Here is a 16,492-nt window from a genome sequence, read left to right on the forward strand (position 1 = left end):
CCATCCCAGTGTTCCAGGGATAGGTTTCAGATCCACCACGACCCTGACCCTCACTGAAGCTGAATGGATGACTAAATGAATGAATGAAGTATGTTTACTGTATAGAGGATATGAAGAGCTGAAGCTACACTCTGATAATGGTCTATGGGAGGTGCTGTTTGTCTAGTGAAAAACGTCCTGGCTGAAAATCACAGCCCCGGTGGCACCCTGTCTCAGTGATAGGAATTACAATTGACTGATTCGGATCTTTCCAAGAGACTCGTTTCAGTGAATCGAACATGATTTGTGTTTAGTTTCTGTAGCTACAATAACAGCCATGAGAATCTTACTTTCAAATCAATTCAATTCAAAATAGCTTTACTGGCTACTGTATAGAGTACAATATTGTTAAAGCAGTAACAGCAAGGCATTCTGAAACTTTGTCTATATAACAAGATATTGTTTATAGGTAAGAATTTTTCCCTCTGAGGGGGACAGGGGCACGGTGACTCAGTGGTTAGCAAAGTTGCCTCACACCTTCAAGGTAGAGAGTTTGAATTCCACCTCCGCCTTGTGCACTCAGAGTTTGCATGTTCTCCGTATGCTTCGGGGGTTTCCCCTGGGTGCTCCAGTTTTCTCCCCCAGTCCAAAGACATGCATTGTAGGCCGACTGGCATTTCTGAATTATCTGTGGTGTGTGTGAGTGTGCCCTGTGATGGGTTGGCACCTCATCCAGGGTGTCCCCTGCCTTGTTCCCCAACTCCCCTGGGATAGACTCCAGGCTCCCCATGACCCTGTGTAGGATAACCAGCACAGAAAATGGATGGATGGAATTCTTCTATCTGGTTTGAATAAGATATAAAACACAACAGGGTGTGGTGTTATAGGAAAATAATCCACAATGAGGTAGAGAGGATGTGGCCAGATGCAATGCAGAGTTACTATTACCACCCCAAATATCATAATTTTCCAATAATATTGTTTGATCTCCCTAATAAAGACAGCAACAACAGTGATTTGCAATTTTTAATTTATTAATGAATAACATGTCCTACTTTTTAATCATTTATAGTTACGTTTAACGTTGTGGAAAATCCATGAGACAAGTTAGTTCTTGTTATCACTTATGCTGAAGAAGGGCACGGTGGTTTAGCGGTTAGCACATTTGCCTCACACCTCCGGAGTTGGGGGCTGATTCCTGCCTCCACCCTGCATGCATGGAGTATGCATATTCTCCCTGTGCTTTAGGGGTTTCCCCTGGGTACTCCAGTTTCCTCCCCCAGCCCGAAGACTGTAGGCTTATTGACATTTCCAAATCGCCCGTAGTGTGTGAGTGAGTGTGTGTGTGAGTGTGTGTGTGAGTGTGTGATTGTGCCCTGCGATGGGTTGGCACCCCATCCAGTCCCCTGGGATAGGCTCCAGGCTCCCTGTGACCCTAAGCAGGATAAGCAGTACAGAAAATGGATGGATGGATGGATATTAAAAGGAGAAAAACACAAAACAGCTTGTTATCTAGACTTTCCTGTGGTGGAAATCTTACTGTTACAACGCACTGACACTGGAGACTCCTTCCATAACTTCTCTTTACAGAAAGCTTCACTGTATCAATGATAATATGTTTTTCTGTTAAATACTAAAATCTATTTATTAGTTGTATTGTGTCTTGTGAATGATGGACGCATAGGCATTATAAACCTGTGAGATATTATATATATATATATATATATATATATATATATATATATATATATAATACATCATTATAGACCTGTCAGAGAGGTTGTTACAAAAAATAAATCAAGATTTACATAATACATACCATATAATCTTATTTAAAAATGAAATAGAATTACTACAGCATGGTGATGATAACCCTGATCAAAATAAACTAAAATTAAAGACCAGAAACACTCGATTCGGTTGTGGTTCCGAATCTTTGCACTTTAAAGGAGTCAGTCAAAGGAATCGGTTCCTTTGTGAATCGTTCATCACACTGGCCTGACGCGTATGTGTTGCACTGCACCGATAGATAGAGACAGAGTGTGTGTGCGTGTGTGTGAGTGTGTGTGGGACTGCGAGCAGCATTTCGCTCGCCAACATGCGACAGGCGGAGGATATATTAGTGTAAAGAGGAAACAAAATCATTTCAATGAAATAAAATTCGGGCAAATGGTGCGTTAACGAAGAGGAGCGTTTTTTTGTTTGTTTGTTTTTTTCCTCCGTTTTCTCTGGAAAGCCTCGAGCGCCGGGCGACCATGTCGGGGAAAATAGAGAGCAAACACGGTGAGTACAGCTTAAAAACACAAGAAACACAGACACACCCGAAAAAGAGACATATTTAGACACTAAAAGAGCTATTTTCTAAAATATCTGGTGATGTCTAGTTATATATATATACATATATAAAGAAACGCCAGTTTGGAATAAACATAACCGTTAGCCTGCGTTAGCACCCATTAGCTTTACGGCTAAAGCCCCGGTTTTTTTTATTATTACTGGACCCCCTTTTCTGTTTTCACACGTTTAAACGGAATATTCCAGCTTGCTCCATGCATAAACACATCGTTAACAACGTGTCTAAATTGTTTAATTTGTTTTGGTGGGATTTCTTAACAATGTAGTGGAGAAAAGAGTGTTTAAATGTAGTGTTGTTGGGGATAACCGCAGTGACCGCTGCTGTTGTCAATCTCAGTCCAGACTGGTTACAGCTTCAGCTCCAGACACACGTGTAACGCTATTCCGGGGTATTTATAGCACTTTTATGCCTTAATGTCATATTTAGCCTTGTTTTTTTATTATTTTAAATATCAGTGTGATGTGAAATGTAAGGACAAGTCTGTGTATGACTGTATATCCTTTACAGCACGGGTTATGAATGTGAATTCAGCACTGTGTGCAGGTTAAGTGTGTATTATGGCTTTGGACAGGTCAGGATTGTAAATAAATCCCACTTTATTCATGGTAGTGTGTGTGTGTGTGTGTGTGCATACTGCAATATTCATGTGATGATTTAATTGCATGTTGTTTTATTTTTACATTGTTGTGCAGATAATTGCATATTGTTGTGCAGATTTCAGAACATGCATGGCTTAATGATACATTAATGAGCATTATTATTATTATTATTATTATTATTATTATTACTAATTCCTGCATGTTTTATTCTTTGTCTAATGCATTCAGATGACACACATTGCATTCTTTATTATTATTATTGTTATTATTATTATTATTATTATTAGTAGTAGTAGTTATTTGTTATTTGTATTTGTACTCCTGAATATTCAGTTGTGATGTGTGCAGAGATTTTTTGTCTGATTTTTTTTTTCCCGCTATCCAAGAGGATTATTGTGCACTCAGTGTGACCAGCCTTTCAAATATGTCAACAGCGAGTGCAGACATTGTGCAAGACATTGCTTCCTGCCTCTCTGTCTGTCTGTCTTCAAAAATGTTTATTTTCGGCTGTGTTGAGAAAGTTGGCATATGGATAAGCAGATGTGAAAAAGGGAGACAAGCAGATTTATTTAGTTACACCACTTCACTGTTGAATTCTCCATCCTAAGTCATCAGAAGAAGGTGATGAATTTTCTAGAACAGCAGCTCTGGCACAAGGTGTATATTAATGCTTTCGTTTTAATGCGTTATCGTTTCTGTCGCAGCAAGGACTCGTATGGCGGAAGCGCCACATAGACTGATTAAAAAATGTGTGATTGTTGATATGGTGAGGAGACGTCTGGTTAGTATTGTGGAAGGAGTCTCCAGTGTCAGAGCTGTGTAACAGTTAGAGATAAAGCAGCAACTTTTAAGTTTTCAAGATGGAGAGCTTTACGGTTTCTTGGTAACCTGACAAGCTGTGTCTTAAGTTTAAGAGAAAGAAAAAAAGAGAAGCTGGTGAGGGAACGACTGTTTATAGCTGCATTCAACGTGACTATAAATGAATAAAAAGTACGTCATGTCATTCTTTAATTAGCCTAATAAAAGTACTGTGGATGTTGGCACATTGCTGTAGTATAAAAGAAATCAAATACTTCAGGACATGTTGTTACTGGAAAATAACAACTTCAGGGTGCTTCGCATCAGCCCATCGTTGATTATTTTCCTAAAACAGCATATCTGATCTTGCTTTAGTCTTCTTTCTTAATGACGATGTAACAAGTGTGTGACCCAGTCTTTCTGAAATGGTGTGTGTTTGACTGCCGCTCTCTACGTCCATCACATCGCTCCTCTGTAGAATTTCTAACTTAAAAGTAGCTTGTATCTTTTTAGTATGTTTCCTGCTCTTATACACATGAGATTAATGGGTGTGTTAGAGCAGGAAAAAACTGTGCAGAGCAGGATCACACACACACACACACATATGCACGCACACTGGATTTATTCTAATGTGTACTCTTAAACACAGAGTCAGCAGCAGCGCACAACATGTGTTTATGCTTGCACAGGTGGTGGAGGTGTCATTTTGTGTGTACATGTGCGTTTCCTGTGTGCTTGTGTGTGTGAATTTGAGTGTGTGATTATGAAGCACTGATTAGGTGCTTTCGCTCCAGGAGTTGCCAGCAGTCGGAAAGTTGGGGGGGTGGGGGTAGTGTGTGTGTCATTGCTGGTGGTTAGACTGGCATCATCAGCCGCCCCAGTGGGGTTCGTTGTTGCCACGGATACCATGTTGCTACACAATCATGGATCGGTCATTCAGAAAAAGAAAAAAAAAATGAAACCTGTCACCTGTCCTTTCTCTTTCTCTTTCTCTCTCTCTCTCTCTCTCTCTCTCTCTCTCACTGTCTCTCTGTCAAACAAAACCCGGAAGCTGATCTTGACCTCACTTGACTTCCTAGCGTAGTGAGGAATGAACTGAGAGAGGAAAACGTGCGTGAGAGAGGTGGCTGTGCGTGGTTCTTAAAGTGAGGATTTGCTAATGTTTACAATATTTTTTCTTTGTTACTGAATTTTGTTACCTCCTTGTGTAAGTTGTTACTTTAGGAACGATAACGTATTAGATGCTTGCAGCTGAATCTACTGTCAGAGATGCTGTTACAGAAAATTAACCAACATCTTCTGACCAATCAGAAGCATTCGATAGGTGTCTCTGATGAATGCTTTTTTAAGTACTTCTGTTTCCTGTTTTCAGAGAGAGAGACTGTGTAAGAGAGAGACTTTATATAGAGAATCTATCTATCTGTCTATATATATATATATATATATATATATATATATATATATATATATATATATATATATATATATATATATATATATATATATATATATAATATATAATATAATATATATATCTCGCGTGGAGGAGAGGTGCGTGTGTGTATGTGTGTGTTACACAAAGTACTGCTATTAGTTTGAGTGTTCATGAGGCCACGTGCTTAAGTGCTTGGAGAAATGTTTGTGTAAGGAACTGGTCTGGGGTCTTTAGGAATTGTGTCAGTGTTTGTATTGGTGTGTGATTGTTTGGTGTGTGTGTGTTTCACTGAATAAACAGTTGTCTAGTTGAGTTTACCATCAGTCATGCCAACCATATCCGTTATTATTATATCCAATATTCTAATTCCTTATTGGCTTCCTTGTCTCACTAACTTATATATTTTTTCATTTATTAATTGTTTATTTTGTTGATTTTTGTTTTCTCCCTTTGTTTGTCATTCTTTCATACAATTTCTTGTTTCTTTATTTTTCTGCCACAGCTTTGCCAGTTATTTCATATTGTGATTTATACAATACACATTACTTTTTGCATAGCGTCAGGCTGAAGCACGTGCGCGCACACACACACACACACACACACACACACACACACACACACCTGAAATAGTGATGCTCCAGGGCTTCTGTTCGCGTTTGTTTTACTGGCGCATGCTGTGATTGGCAGGAATGTTGTTAGAAGGTTCAAAATGAACCGTGTTGGCTTTTGCCCTAATGTGATTGGCTGGAGGTGTGGAGGTGTGGTGTCTGATTGGTCTGAGTCCCTTCCTTGGAAACTCAGAGCGCCTAGTTTCTTTCTCAGGACTCCAGGTTTAGATCTGTAAACTGTAATTTGGAGCTTCAGAAACCAACACTGTACTTTTCCTCTCAGAATGAAAGGCATCTTCTTACTATACTGAGCTACAGTAATTAACTCTTTTGGGTGTGCGTGTGTGTGTATGAGAGAGAGAGAGAGAGAGGAAGGAATGCGCCTTCACTTTGCCGTGAGCATAGGACTGGTTTCCCATCCAGTAGAAGAAGGGACGAGGAAAAAACAATACAGCAGCAGTAGAAGTCATGAACTGATGGATGGATGGATGGACAAATTGCTAGCAGATTAAGGAGTCAAAAGTAATAAGTGTGTTTGTGTTTGATTAAGCCTGGCTTTTGCAACATCATAAGCTATGATGGATGCGTAGGAGGATGTGTTTTTGTAATCTGTTTTGGCTACGTTTTTTTTTTTTTTTGGTGTTGCAAGGCCAATCAGAAGCTCAGGACTCAGTGGAATCGGGACTGTCCCGATCGCTCGGAAGTTTTGACATCATGGAAATCTGATGAACGATTGACACTTGGGGAACTTGGTGACAGTTTTGTTCTCTGTGTATTTTTAGTGTCCACCTCAGTTCGAGGCCTGAGTCATTTGAGGTCATAGACTGACAAAGGGATGAGTAAGACCTTGCGCTGTATGGAGACGCTTTGCCTCTGCCATTTCCCCATATTCAATCATCTAGACTGGGTTGTGAATGGACTTGGAACTGTTTCATGAAGCTTTTTAAAAGTTTTTTTTTTTTTTACGGTGGATTAGCAAATTCTTTTGGGGACAGTGGAGATTTTTATTTATTTATTTATTTATTTTACTCTGAACCAACACATTTTCCAAGGGACATTTCCCATGGACTAGCATTAATATCTATATATCAGAGTGATTGCTCTGACTGGAATAAGCTCACAGGACAAGTGTCTTCTTGGAAACGAAGTCAACTGAAAAGAAGACTAATATGGGAAATACAGGTGGGAGAAACCAAACATCATCGACAGAGGCTGACCTGATTTGGTTAGCAAAGCAGGAGAAGAATGCAGGTAAATCATGGCCACATAGTGAGTAGCTGGTTGAGAACTACTACTAATCAGTAGTGAATGATGGAAGCTCATATGTTCTTGTTGACTGAACGCAGTTGAGATAGCACATCAGCTTGAACTAATTAAGTAAATATCTGGTAATTATTGGTTGTTAATAAAGGAATAAGACACAACAGGGAGTGCTGTTATAGGAAAATAATCAACAACAGTTTTGTGGGATGCTGTTACCACACTAGAAGATGATTATTTACTAATAACAGAATGACCTCTAATTTTGTCAACGAGTACAAATTTTCATATATTGTTGAATGACACGTCATGCTTTTTACCCATTTATAGTTACATTTAATGTTGTGGAGCATCCACGAGACAAGTTAGTTCCTGTTTGAAAGTCGTTCCTCCACCAGCCTTTTTTTCCCCCTCTCTTTTTGAAAGTTAATAAGACAAAAAAAGCAGCTTGTCAAAGTCATCTATCCTGAAAGCTTTCCCTTGGCAGAAAACGTAGTTACATACAACTTTACCCCGACTGTTACAAAGCGCTGACACTGGAGCCTCTTTCCATAAATGTTAAATAAACACCTCCTGATAGAAACTTCACCATATCAAAAATTATACGATTTTCCTTTGTTAATTAACAAGATGCTTATTAAAATGGAGCGTCCTACATACAAGTTCCTGTGTAAGGTGCTACTGTAGAAATATAACATCATTTGAATGACATCACTTGAATGGCATTATTATCAGAGCTGGTGTTTATAGAAGATTAATATTTTGAGCGATCAGATTTGGGATGCTGTGGTGTAAAGAGATTAAATTTCATCTAATTAATTTTCAAACAGCTCAAAATTGATTTGTCCGTGTTTTAAGTATATTCTTGAATAATATCTATCCATTGAGTAACATGTATTAGTCTTGCAGTGGACTGTAGTCTTTGGGTTTTGGCGTTTTAGAAAAACTAGACAGGATTGAAAGTCAGCAAAATGTTAACGGGTTCATCTCCATATTTGCCGTGTGTATTTTAAGGGCTGTATAGGGCCAGTCCTAAATGTGGGCTATATTCCTAGCATTTTTGAGACTGTGGCTTTACTCTAAGCGCTCATTTAGCCCAGTCAACCCGAGGGCAGACAAACCACACCAAGAGACGCAGGAGTAGGGGATGTAAAGCAGCCACTCGCACAAACCCTGTAAAACAGTGGAGGTTCATGGGCTTTAAGCGCTTCTAAGAAGGAATTATTAACTGCTTGTGGTGTGCTCGTGTTTCTTATTTTTGTGCGCAGTCCAGTTTCTTTACGTGTCTGTAATTTTGTCGCTGTGTCTAAGTTTATGTCGCGAGTCTCTTTATTACTTCTTTACGTGTCTGAGTTAGACGTGTGAGAACGAGGGAAATAACCAGTGTTTTGAAACAGACAACCTAATCCCACTCTATCCTTCTCATCGTTTCATAACGGTGTGGCTGTGCGTGTTGCCGTGTTTACCAAACACTCCCTCTCAAAGCCACGGTGTGTGTGCAAGCCTTCGTTTCCCACCAGCGCTGTGTGTTTTATATTTATATGTAGGAGAGAATAAAATGCCCAGTGGTTGCGACACTGGACTTTTTTTTTTGCGGTCTGTGTGTTAAGCAGAAGAACAGAAATAGAGTGCGAGCGTGTCCGTGTGTGTGTGTGCGCGCGTGTGTGTGCGTGAGCGCGCGCATGACGGAATGTGGAACACTACATGAGGACAGGAGGTCCACCCTGTTCAGACACGCCTGCGAGTGTGTTTGATCTGTCTGTGTGTGTGTGTGTGTGTGTGTTTGCATGGGCTTTCAGAGAGGGGGTTGGGCTCACACAGGAGTATGTGCGTGAGGGAGGGATAGATGCCTCATCCTCCTTTCTAGGCTACGTCTTAAGGCCCTTGTATTGAAGCATGTATATGTTTTTGTGTCCCAGTGCTGAGAAGGGGTTTATGGGTAAGTTTATATCGGGCTGACGTGATCAGTGGGTTGTGTGTATCTGCGATGCTAGTCAATGCTGATTGGTTGAGCGGGAACGTATCGATCAAAGTCAGAATGCAAATGAAGGCTCAAAATGCACTGCTGTGCCTTGGTTGTGTTTTAGATTACATCACCTCACTACTCTCCTGCAGGATGATTTTAATACAAAGAAAATTACGCTTCCATTGTACCGATTTTCCTCCATAACGTATTCAAAACCAGCCGTCTTTCACACTGGCTGCCATCCGTCACAGTCACGCATAGCAAAAATGCACTCAGACAGAAAATACTATTTTTTTTGGTCCAATATACTTGTTTAATCTGACTGCTAAACTCTGGCATGCACTGCTGTAATGAGCACAAAACATGAATGTGCAAGCCAAAAAAAAAGTCTTAGCTATCTGTTTCGTCTTTGGCTCGTCTTGGACAAAATGTGAAAAATCCCCCTGTCTGGTCAACTTTAACACCTGTTACCCTTGTAGCGTGTTATCAGTGATTTAGGAGATAAGAAAATCTTCACACGCAACTTCCTCATGTGTTCACAGATATGTGGACAAAGACGTATAAAGCCTGGTATATACTTCTGCATCTGCATATTTGTGAACACATAAGGGCATTGTGTACACGTGGTACCATCATAGGTTATAAAGTTTACCAGATAAGGAACAGTTTGTCATTTTTCAGATTTTATCCACAGTTACAGACGATTCATAGATAAGCACGGATATTAGGGCTGCAACAAAGGATTAGTTTGATGATTTAATCTATTAATAAAGTGATTTTTTTTTTTTGGATTAATTGATTAGTTGGATTATTTAAAAAATATTTCAACTAACGAACACTTAGTTTAGGTTAAGAACTCTTAACCTAGGATAATTAAATAACAAATCACTAACTGCAATACAATTTTACTGACATTTATGAGAATCCTTCACAGCATGAGAATATTATCAAGTGCTTGTGTCAAACAAATGAGACACACAACTAATGTCACTAAGGTGACAATATTCTGTATATTCTTTTTTACTGGTTCTGCATACTTTTTTGCAGCTACATATATCTTTTATCTGCATTTCGAGCCATGATTTGTTAAATTCTGACCAGACAAATTCGAAGTAATCTGCTGGTGCTACTCTGATGCTAATTTCATGATGCTAAATTCATTTTACTTGCCGTGCACGCTCGAGGCAGATCATTTTCTGTGTGGAGTCGACTCCGAAGCTTTGGGTTTGACTCCCAGAGTCAGAGAATCGACTCTCTTTGGCTCGGTTCACACCAGGCATTAACATCTGTCCTGGGTGATCAGACTGTAAGTGGTCAGCGCTAAGTACAGGTCAAGACCCGTTCGGAGGTGATCTGGGACGCATATGGCCACATCACATGTGTAGCGTGAATGCAAATGTGTCTCGATGTGTCCCGGACAGCAACGAAGGACCAACTAACCGACTGCATCACTGCTCTAGCTGGAAAATATATAATCATTGCGAGACTGTTTGGAAAACTCACTGATCAGTAGAGCTCTCTGTAATGGATAAAGACAATGCTATAGCAGCAGAGACAAAAGCAGCTGCTATTCATAATTTCATTTATAATTTTCACTAGCAGACCAAGCGATTAATACATTTGAAACAGTGGGTGGAGGTACATGAGATAAGACCCACGGGACATTTCTGCCTGAAAATAAATACAGTGGAAGACTGATGTAATAAATGTGCATGACAGCCTTTCTCCAGCGGAAACAATGTATGAAATCTGATCACAAGTGATCACTGGAGACACATTCGTAACGCCAGGTGTGAACAGCAAAAAAAAATCCGCTTTGATCTGATCACCCAGGATGCATGTTAATGCCAGGTGTGAACAGGGCCTTTGGGATCGACGTTGATGCGTACCAAAATCAAACAGATAGAGCCGGTTACTACTGTGCCACTCCCACCGCCTTTCTACAGCTGTGACTAAACACAGTGTGGGTGTTCGAGTACGCTGGGGTTAGTGTGTTCGTCAGCGGTCGTATGACTGGTCATATGAGCAGCTCACAGGTTAGCATTCAGGATGGGTGGCACAGGAAAATAGGGCAGCACAGGAAATTAAGGCATACACTCAGGTCCAGACAGGAAGTTAATGGGCGGAGCTGCTACCAAAGCAGGAAGTGGCGGATTAGTGAACGATAAGGTTTCAGAGACAGGTGTGTAAGTGGCAACAAGGCGAAATTTTTTTAATATCAAATGTTTTTTGTGAGAATTTTTCCTCTAAGTTCAATATAAGCTGCATTATTAATGTTCAAACCTCTTAGAGAGGAGTTAGTTCAGTGCAGCCTATTAAAGATTTATCTGCGTGAAAAGAGAGTCTCGGTTCTTTCTGTTTGGGTGCAGCAATGATTAGCGTTGTGCGTTCTGAAGTGATCATGACTAGGCTACTATTCATAGCGAGAGCTCTGAAGCATCCTTCTCTGTAGAGGTCTGAAGTAACGACCGTTCAGAATGCACTCGAAAAGCTTTTATTTTTTAAAGCCAGCGCTGGTGTTTTATGTTCACACAATAACAAACATAAACACGGAACAAGTATCGCAATTAAATACTGAGCATAGCTGTATCATTTACCATTTTCGACCCCTTGCGACGGCAAAACAACTGAAAAGTGAGTCAAATTCGCCCCGTAGAACAAGCCATTCACGGAAGAGGAGAGGATGCAGGATGCGAATGATGTGCTGGTGGATTTGTTGCCTGAACTTTGTCCTGAGCTTCAGTCTTGTGAGCCAGTAGAGTCGAAGGTGAGACTGTGGTCTCTTTGGTCAGTAAAAGATTGAAGGAGCTGTGTATCATTAATTAGCTGTTCACACCAGACCTGTGCCTTTATTGGCACAGTTCTGGGGAAAAAAAATTAGCTGTCTCGTCCACTGACATCAAATTTTTTATTTTGAATGCAAACATTGGTCAAAAAGTCTGAATGTTGCCACCAAATATATTTAGGATCTGCTGTTCACTGCATTTGCAAATTTACGGGTGCAAATAAATACGAGTCCACGAGCTATGGGATTGTTATCTGTTGTCTTATCTGTGATTTGATTTTACTCGGCTATTTATATGCTTGCCTGTTGCCGCAGCTATTTTTTCACTCAGCATTCAAACTGCTCAAAGAATCTAGACACACAGGAGCAAAGTGTCCATCGGTTATTCCGTTCGAAAATGACCTTCCCTTCGATTGAATCACTTCCACTTGGAACACTATAAATGGGCGCCATGGGCAATCTGCTTTCAAAGTGCCCTCTGTAGGGTTCATTACTTCAGAATGGACCACAGTGTCGAGTAAGCCTGCGAGGGTAGAAACATCTGTGTGAAGTTAAGTGTGTCGACCAGTGGGAAAAGGAAAGAGGTGGAACTTCTGACAACTTAAACAAAAGTCTGTTGTAGCATTGTTTTTAGAAACGTAAAGTACCGATTGCATGTTTTCGGGAGTTGTGTAATCCAAATAGTTTCCTGAGTGTATTGTTGATCGATTTCAGACTATTTTGAAAATGTGCTCTGACACAGATCGTCAGCTCAAGTTGGTCAGTAATGGGCTGGATCAGATCGATAGGAAAGAGCTCCTGTTTTTTTTGTTTTTTTTTATAAATGTGCCACATGAATGTGGTCTGTGCATTAGCCCTGCCCCTGCTCTAGGAAGATTAGATTACATGCCCCAAAACACCCACTATAAAATATTCCTGATTTTGCCAGATGTTCGATATAGTGGGATATTGGACATGAGACTGATGGACATGTCTGCGGCTGCAGGTTGTGTGTCGATATATGGACTGTAACCTCACTCAGTCAGAGGGAATGGATTTTTTTTTTCTTTTTTTTTCCCCAGCTTGCAAGTTAGAGGTTTGCACTGGAGCTAAAAGAGTCTCGAGACCTGGCTGAAGCAGGCAGTCACATGAAATTTATTTTATATATAAAATAAAAAAAAAACCAACATATTACCTATTTTGCTGGACGGATGTTCACATCAGATAAAAATGATACAGAAAATCTCAATATCTGCAAGACTACAGGGAAAAGAAACAAGTTTATTATTCTCAAATTTGGGGAAAACTACGTTTAACATCGCTAGTGAGCGTAATTCTGTATTGCGGTTCAGTGGCGTTATCGGAAATTAGCTCAACTACAGTCAAAAGCAGCAAGCTGAAGCTAATCGCTTCTTGTTTCACATGATTAATCACACCTTCTAAACGTCTTCTTTCTCCTCTTTTTATCTGAGCAATGTTAGCCTCTCAAAGCTGAACGAATAGTTTCGTATGTTCTGTGCATGTGTCTCATGTGCTTGTGATTTATGCTGAATCTGTGTTGAATTTATATTACCTAAAAGTTGCATAAAAATGATTTAAATGCAGCCCGCAACTTGCAGCTGGTTGTGTGAAAGTTTTACCTCATAGTGCAACAATTTAATCGACCAGACAGACGACTAGCATTTCCAGCTTTTCAGATTTGGGAGAGCAGGAGAGTAGGAGAGGTCGTAATAATATTATCAGCTGTGCAGTTGGGAACTGCATGCCTTAAAAAACTTTCAATATAATCCTTTTACAAATTGGTTGTGTAATGTTCACATTGCTGACATTTCCGCTGTTATCCTGCTTAGAGGTCTGCTACCCGACCCGTGCTGGTTTCAGGTTGGGTTCGGGTTCATTTTTCATGAATAGCTTTGAGTTCTGGTTATATATATATTTTAAATATTAATATGTATCGTAAATATTAAATAATATATTTAGTGCAACTTGCACACGCTTTCTGTCACAACACTGCAGACAGCACACACCCCTCGTGAGTGAATTTAGCTAGTTAGCCAGTTGTGCACAATGAGAGAGATAAAGCAAAAAATTATTAAATATTAAATAAGGGAGAACTTATTACAGTGCCGGGTGATGCAGTGGAATCTGCGCTGTGGAAGAATTATGACTTTCTCATTACAACCAATAAAGAGCTCAGTGTTACGTGCAGTGTAGGACTTGCAAAGCTGGTTTTTTTTTTGTTTTGTTTTTTTTGGGAGGTTTTTGTTTTTTTGCGAAGTAAAATTTCATAGCTGATAAGTACATGTTTTTTCTCTTTTGCTCTTGGGGGCTGTGCATTGATGAAGCTGTGTTTGTTTACACATGTTTGTTTTCTGGATGTTGCGTGCAATCCTGAAATACAGCATACTGCAAAAAGTTATTTGTTGTGAGAATCCGATTTCAGGTTCGGGTCAGGTTCTGTCTTAAAATTTAACGGTACCAGCAGGGTTCAAGTCGGGTCGGGTCAAACAATCTCGGGTGCGGTCCGGGTTCGGGCTTCAATTTAAAGCCTGTGCAGACCTCTAATCCTGCTGCTGTTCGGTGATTGGTGCAGGAAATACAGAGTATTATAATCATTCTTTGAGAAGTGTTGCCTTTGACACTGTTGTAGGCCTATTTAATCTATTTAACTCACAATTTTCATTCTTTGTTCTTTTGGCTGAAAACCGCATGTTTTATCTGTCTAAAATATTTTGGTGGTGTCCCTAATAAATATATTAACTGTATACATGTCTAATGTTAGCTAAGTCGAACATATATTGAGATTATTTCACATTAATGAACTCAAAACATTCTCCATTTAGTGATGGGGTAGGGGCAAGGGGCGGGGCTTCCTGGAGCTGTCAGTTAATATCACAGAGCTCAAAACTCTTGCTCAAATCATTTCAGATTAATATATCCATTAGCTCATCTACTGTCTTACTGGAGAGAAAATGCCTACTCTTTTGGTGTGTTTAGTAATAACCTACACTAGTATACTCCAGTGTTAAATTGTGGTGCTCCTCCGCAAAATGCACAGTGGTTGGCATGTCTGATAATATAATACAATCAAAGTAAATGTCACTCCACAGCGTAATATACTGTGGAGACAATTCGTTATATCGCGCGAGCCTATCTTGTAACTAGTAATAAGTAACTAATAAGTAGGTGTATATGTGTATGTGTGTATATATATATATATATATATATATATATATATATATATATATATATATATATATATGGAAAAAGTGTGTGTGTGTTCTCTCATGTATAGGCGTAGTTCCAACTCATTTTAGTTACAATATGATTTCCGCATTTGCCCATAAGGCATTGTTCTAGGCACACTCAGGACGGAAGGGCAGAACCCCTCACGCTAACAATGGATTTCACACTAAAATGCACAAACACACACACACACACACACCATTTGATAACACACAGTTGCAGTTTCCTGCAAAGCCGTTACACACCCCTGAATTCCATTTTTTTGTAGGTCCAAATATGCTACTACAAGTTCACGATTATCTCACACACACACACTCACATTGTCACTGGTGGTTTAACAGCTGCAACTGACTGTAAATTCAGTATTGTTCAGTCCCTGTCCTAAACACACACAGGGGTTAGGATAATAAAACTGTAAGAAAAACATTGTTTAGTGTATACCTTACGTAAATGGGCAGATAAGATCCTGTTCACAAGGCAGACATGTCAGAAATGTGTCATGTCTTAGGTTATATATTCCATCAAGAGTCCAGTTTTAGAGCAGTATCACACCACCGTTACTGTAAATATTATCATAGCTGTCACAATGTATGGTATGACCGCTTATGTCACTGTATAAAAAAAGCTTTAACACTTAATGAAATGCTTCCACGTAGACGTCATAAGAACTATCCCCTAAGCTACATCATATCTCAGAAGAGGTCATGTTAATGCAAAACCAGAGCCAACAGGAGTGGACAAGACATAACGTCATCATAAAGTCAAAAATGTCACAAGCTAATTATGTGCATCGATACAGGCTATAGTGAGTGTTTGAATCCTTGCAAGGGGCTAATTTATGGAGCCATAGTCTTTATCCTCTCCTTCATGTTTGCAGCAAAAAGGTAGGAACTCTTTGGCTAACATTTCAGTCACGAGCTGCAGTGTAGCATAAAAATGTTACTTGAGCCTGACTAGCGTCTTTATTTTTACAGTTTAAATGTGAGATGACTATGTGTCCTGATTTTTAGAAATACTGTCAAACCTTCATACAGTCTAATTAATACGCCTAGTAAAAATAGTTCCTATCCAGTGGCATTTACTTTGATTATATTATATTACCTGAGCTGCCAACCTTTATGCATTTTGCATAGGAGCTCTGCAATTGAACTAGTACGCCAGTACGGGTTTTCACTCAAAAATACACCCAAAGAGCAGTCTTTCTCTCGCCTGTAAAACAGAAGATATGAAGCTGGAATGATTTGCATAAGTGTTCTGTGCTCTCTGATATTAACTGACTCTGCCTGGAAGCCCCGCCCCCTTTCCCTCCAGTCTCACATGCTCAAAGAAAGGCAAAGATTTTGAGTAAGATTAAATAGACTTATGACAAAGTATCAGATCTATCCCTTTACAAATAAAGTTAATGGTGCTGATAATTAGATAGTGATGAAATACGCTGTTTTTTCTTTACTTGCTTCAGTCACTGTAAATATAACACTTTG

The 16,492-nt window shown here is 39.6% G+C and overlaps 1 protein-coding gene across 5 annotated transcripts in view; it reads left to right on the forward strand.

Moving 5' to 3' along the window:
- The first annotated feature begins 1,995 nt into the window (after positions 1 to 1,995).
- rapgef1b (Rap guanine nucleotide exchange factor (GEF) 1b) overlaps positions 1,996 to 16,492 on the forward strand; it is a 38,906-nt gene continuing 24,409 nt past the window's right edge. For 2 of the 5 annotated variants that reach the window (XM_053240311.1, XM_053240308.1), the window contains exon 1: positions 5,404 to 7,026. In XM_053240311.1, coding sequence (XP_053096286.1) covers positions 6,945 to 7,026 — 82 coding nt within the window. In that variant the 5' untranslated portion in view covers positions 5,404 to 6,944. Of the gene's footprint in view, positions 2,263 to 5,401; positions 7,027 to 16,492 lie in introns of those variants that run through there. The other 3 variants (XM_053240309.1, XM_053240307.1, XM_053240312.1) reach the window with 3 other exon arrangements.

The sequence above is a fragment of the Pangasianodon hypophthalmus genome, chromosome 15 (assembly GCF_027358585.1).
Source record: "Pangasianodon hypophthalmus isolate fPanHyp1 chromosome 15, fPanHyp1.pri, whole genome shotgun sequence".
NCBI lineage: Eukaryota > Metazoa > Chordata > Actinopteri > Siluriformes > Pangasiidae > Pangasianodon > Pangasianodon hypophthalmus.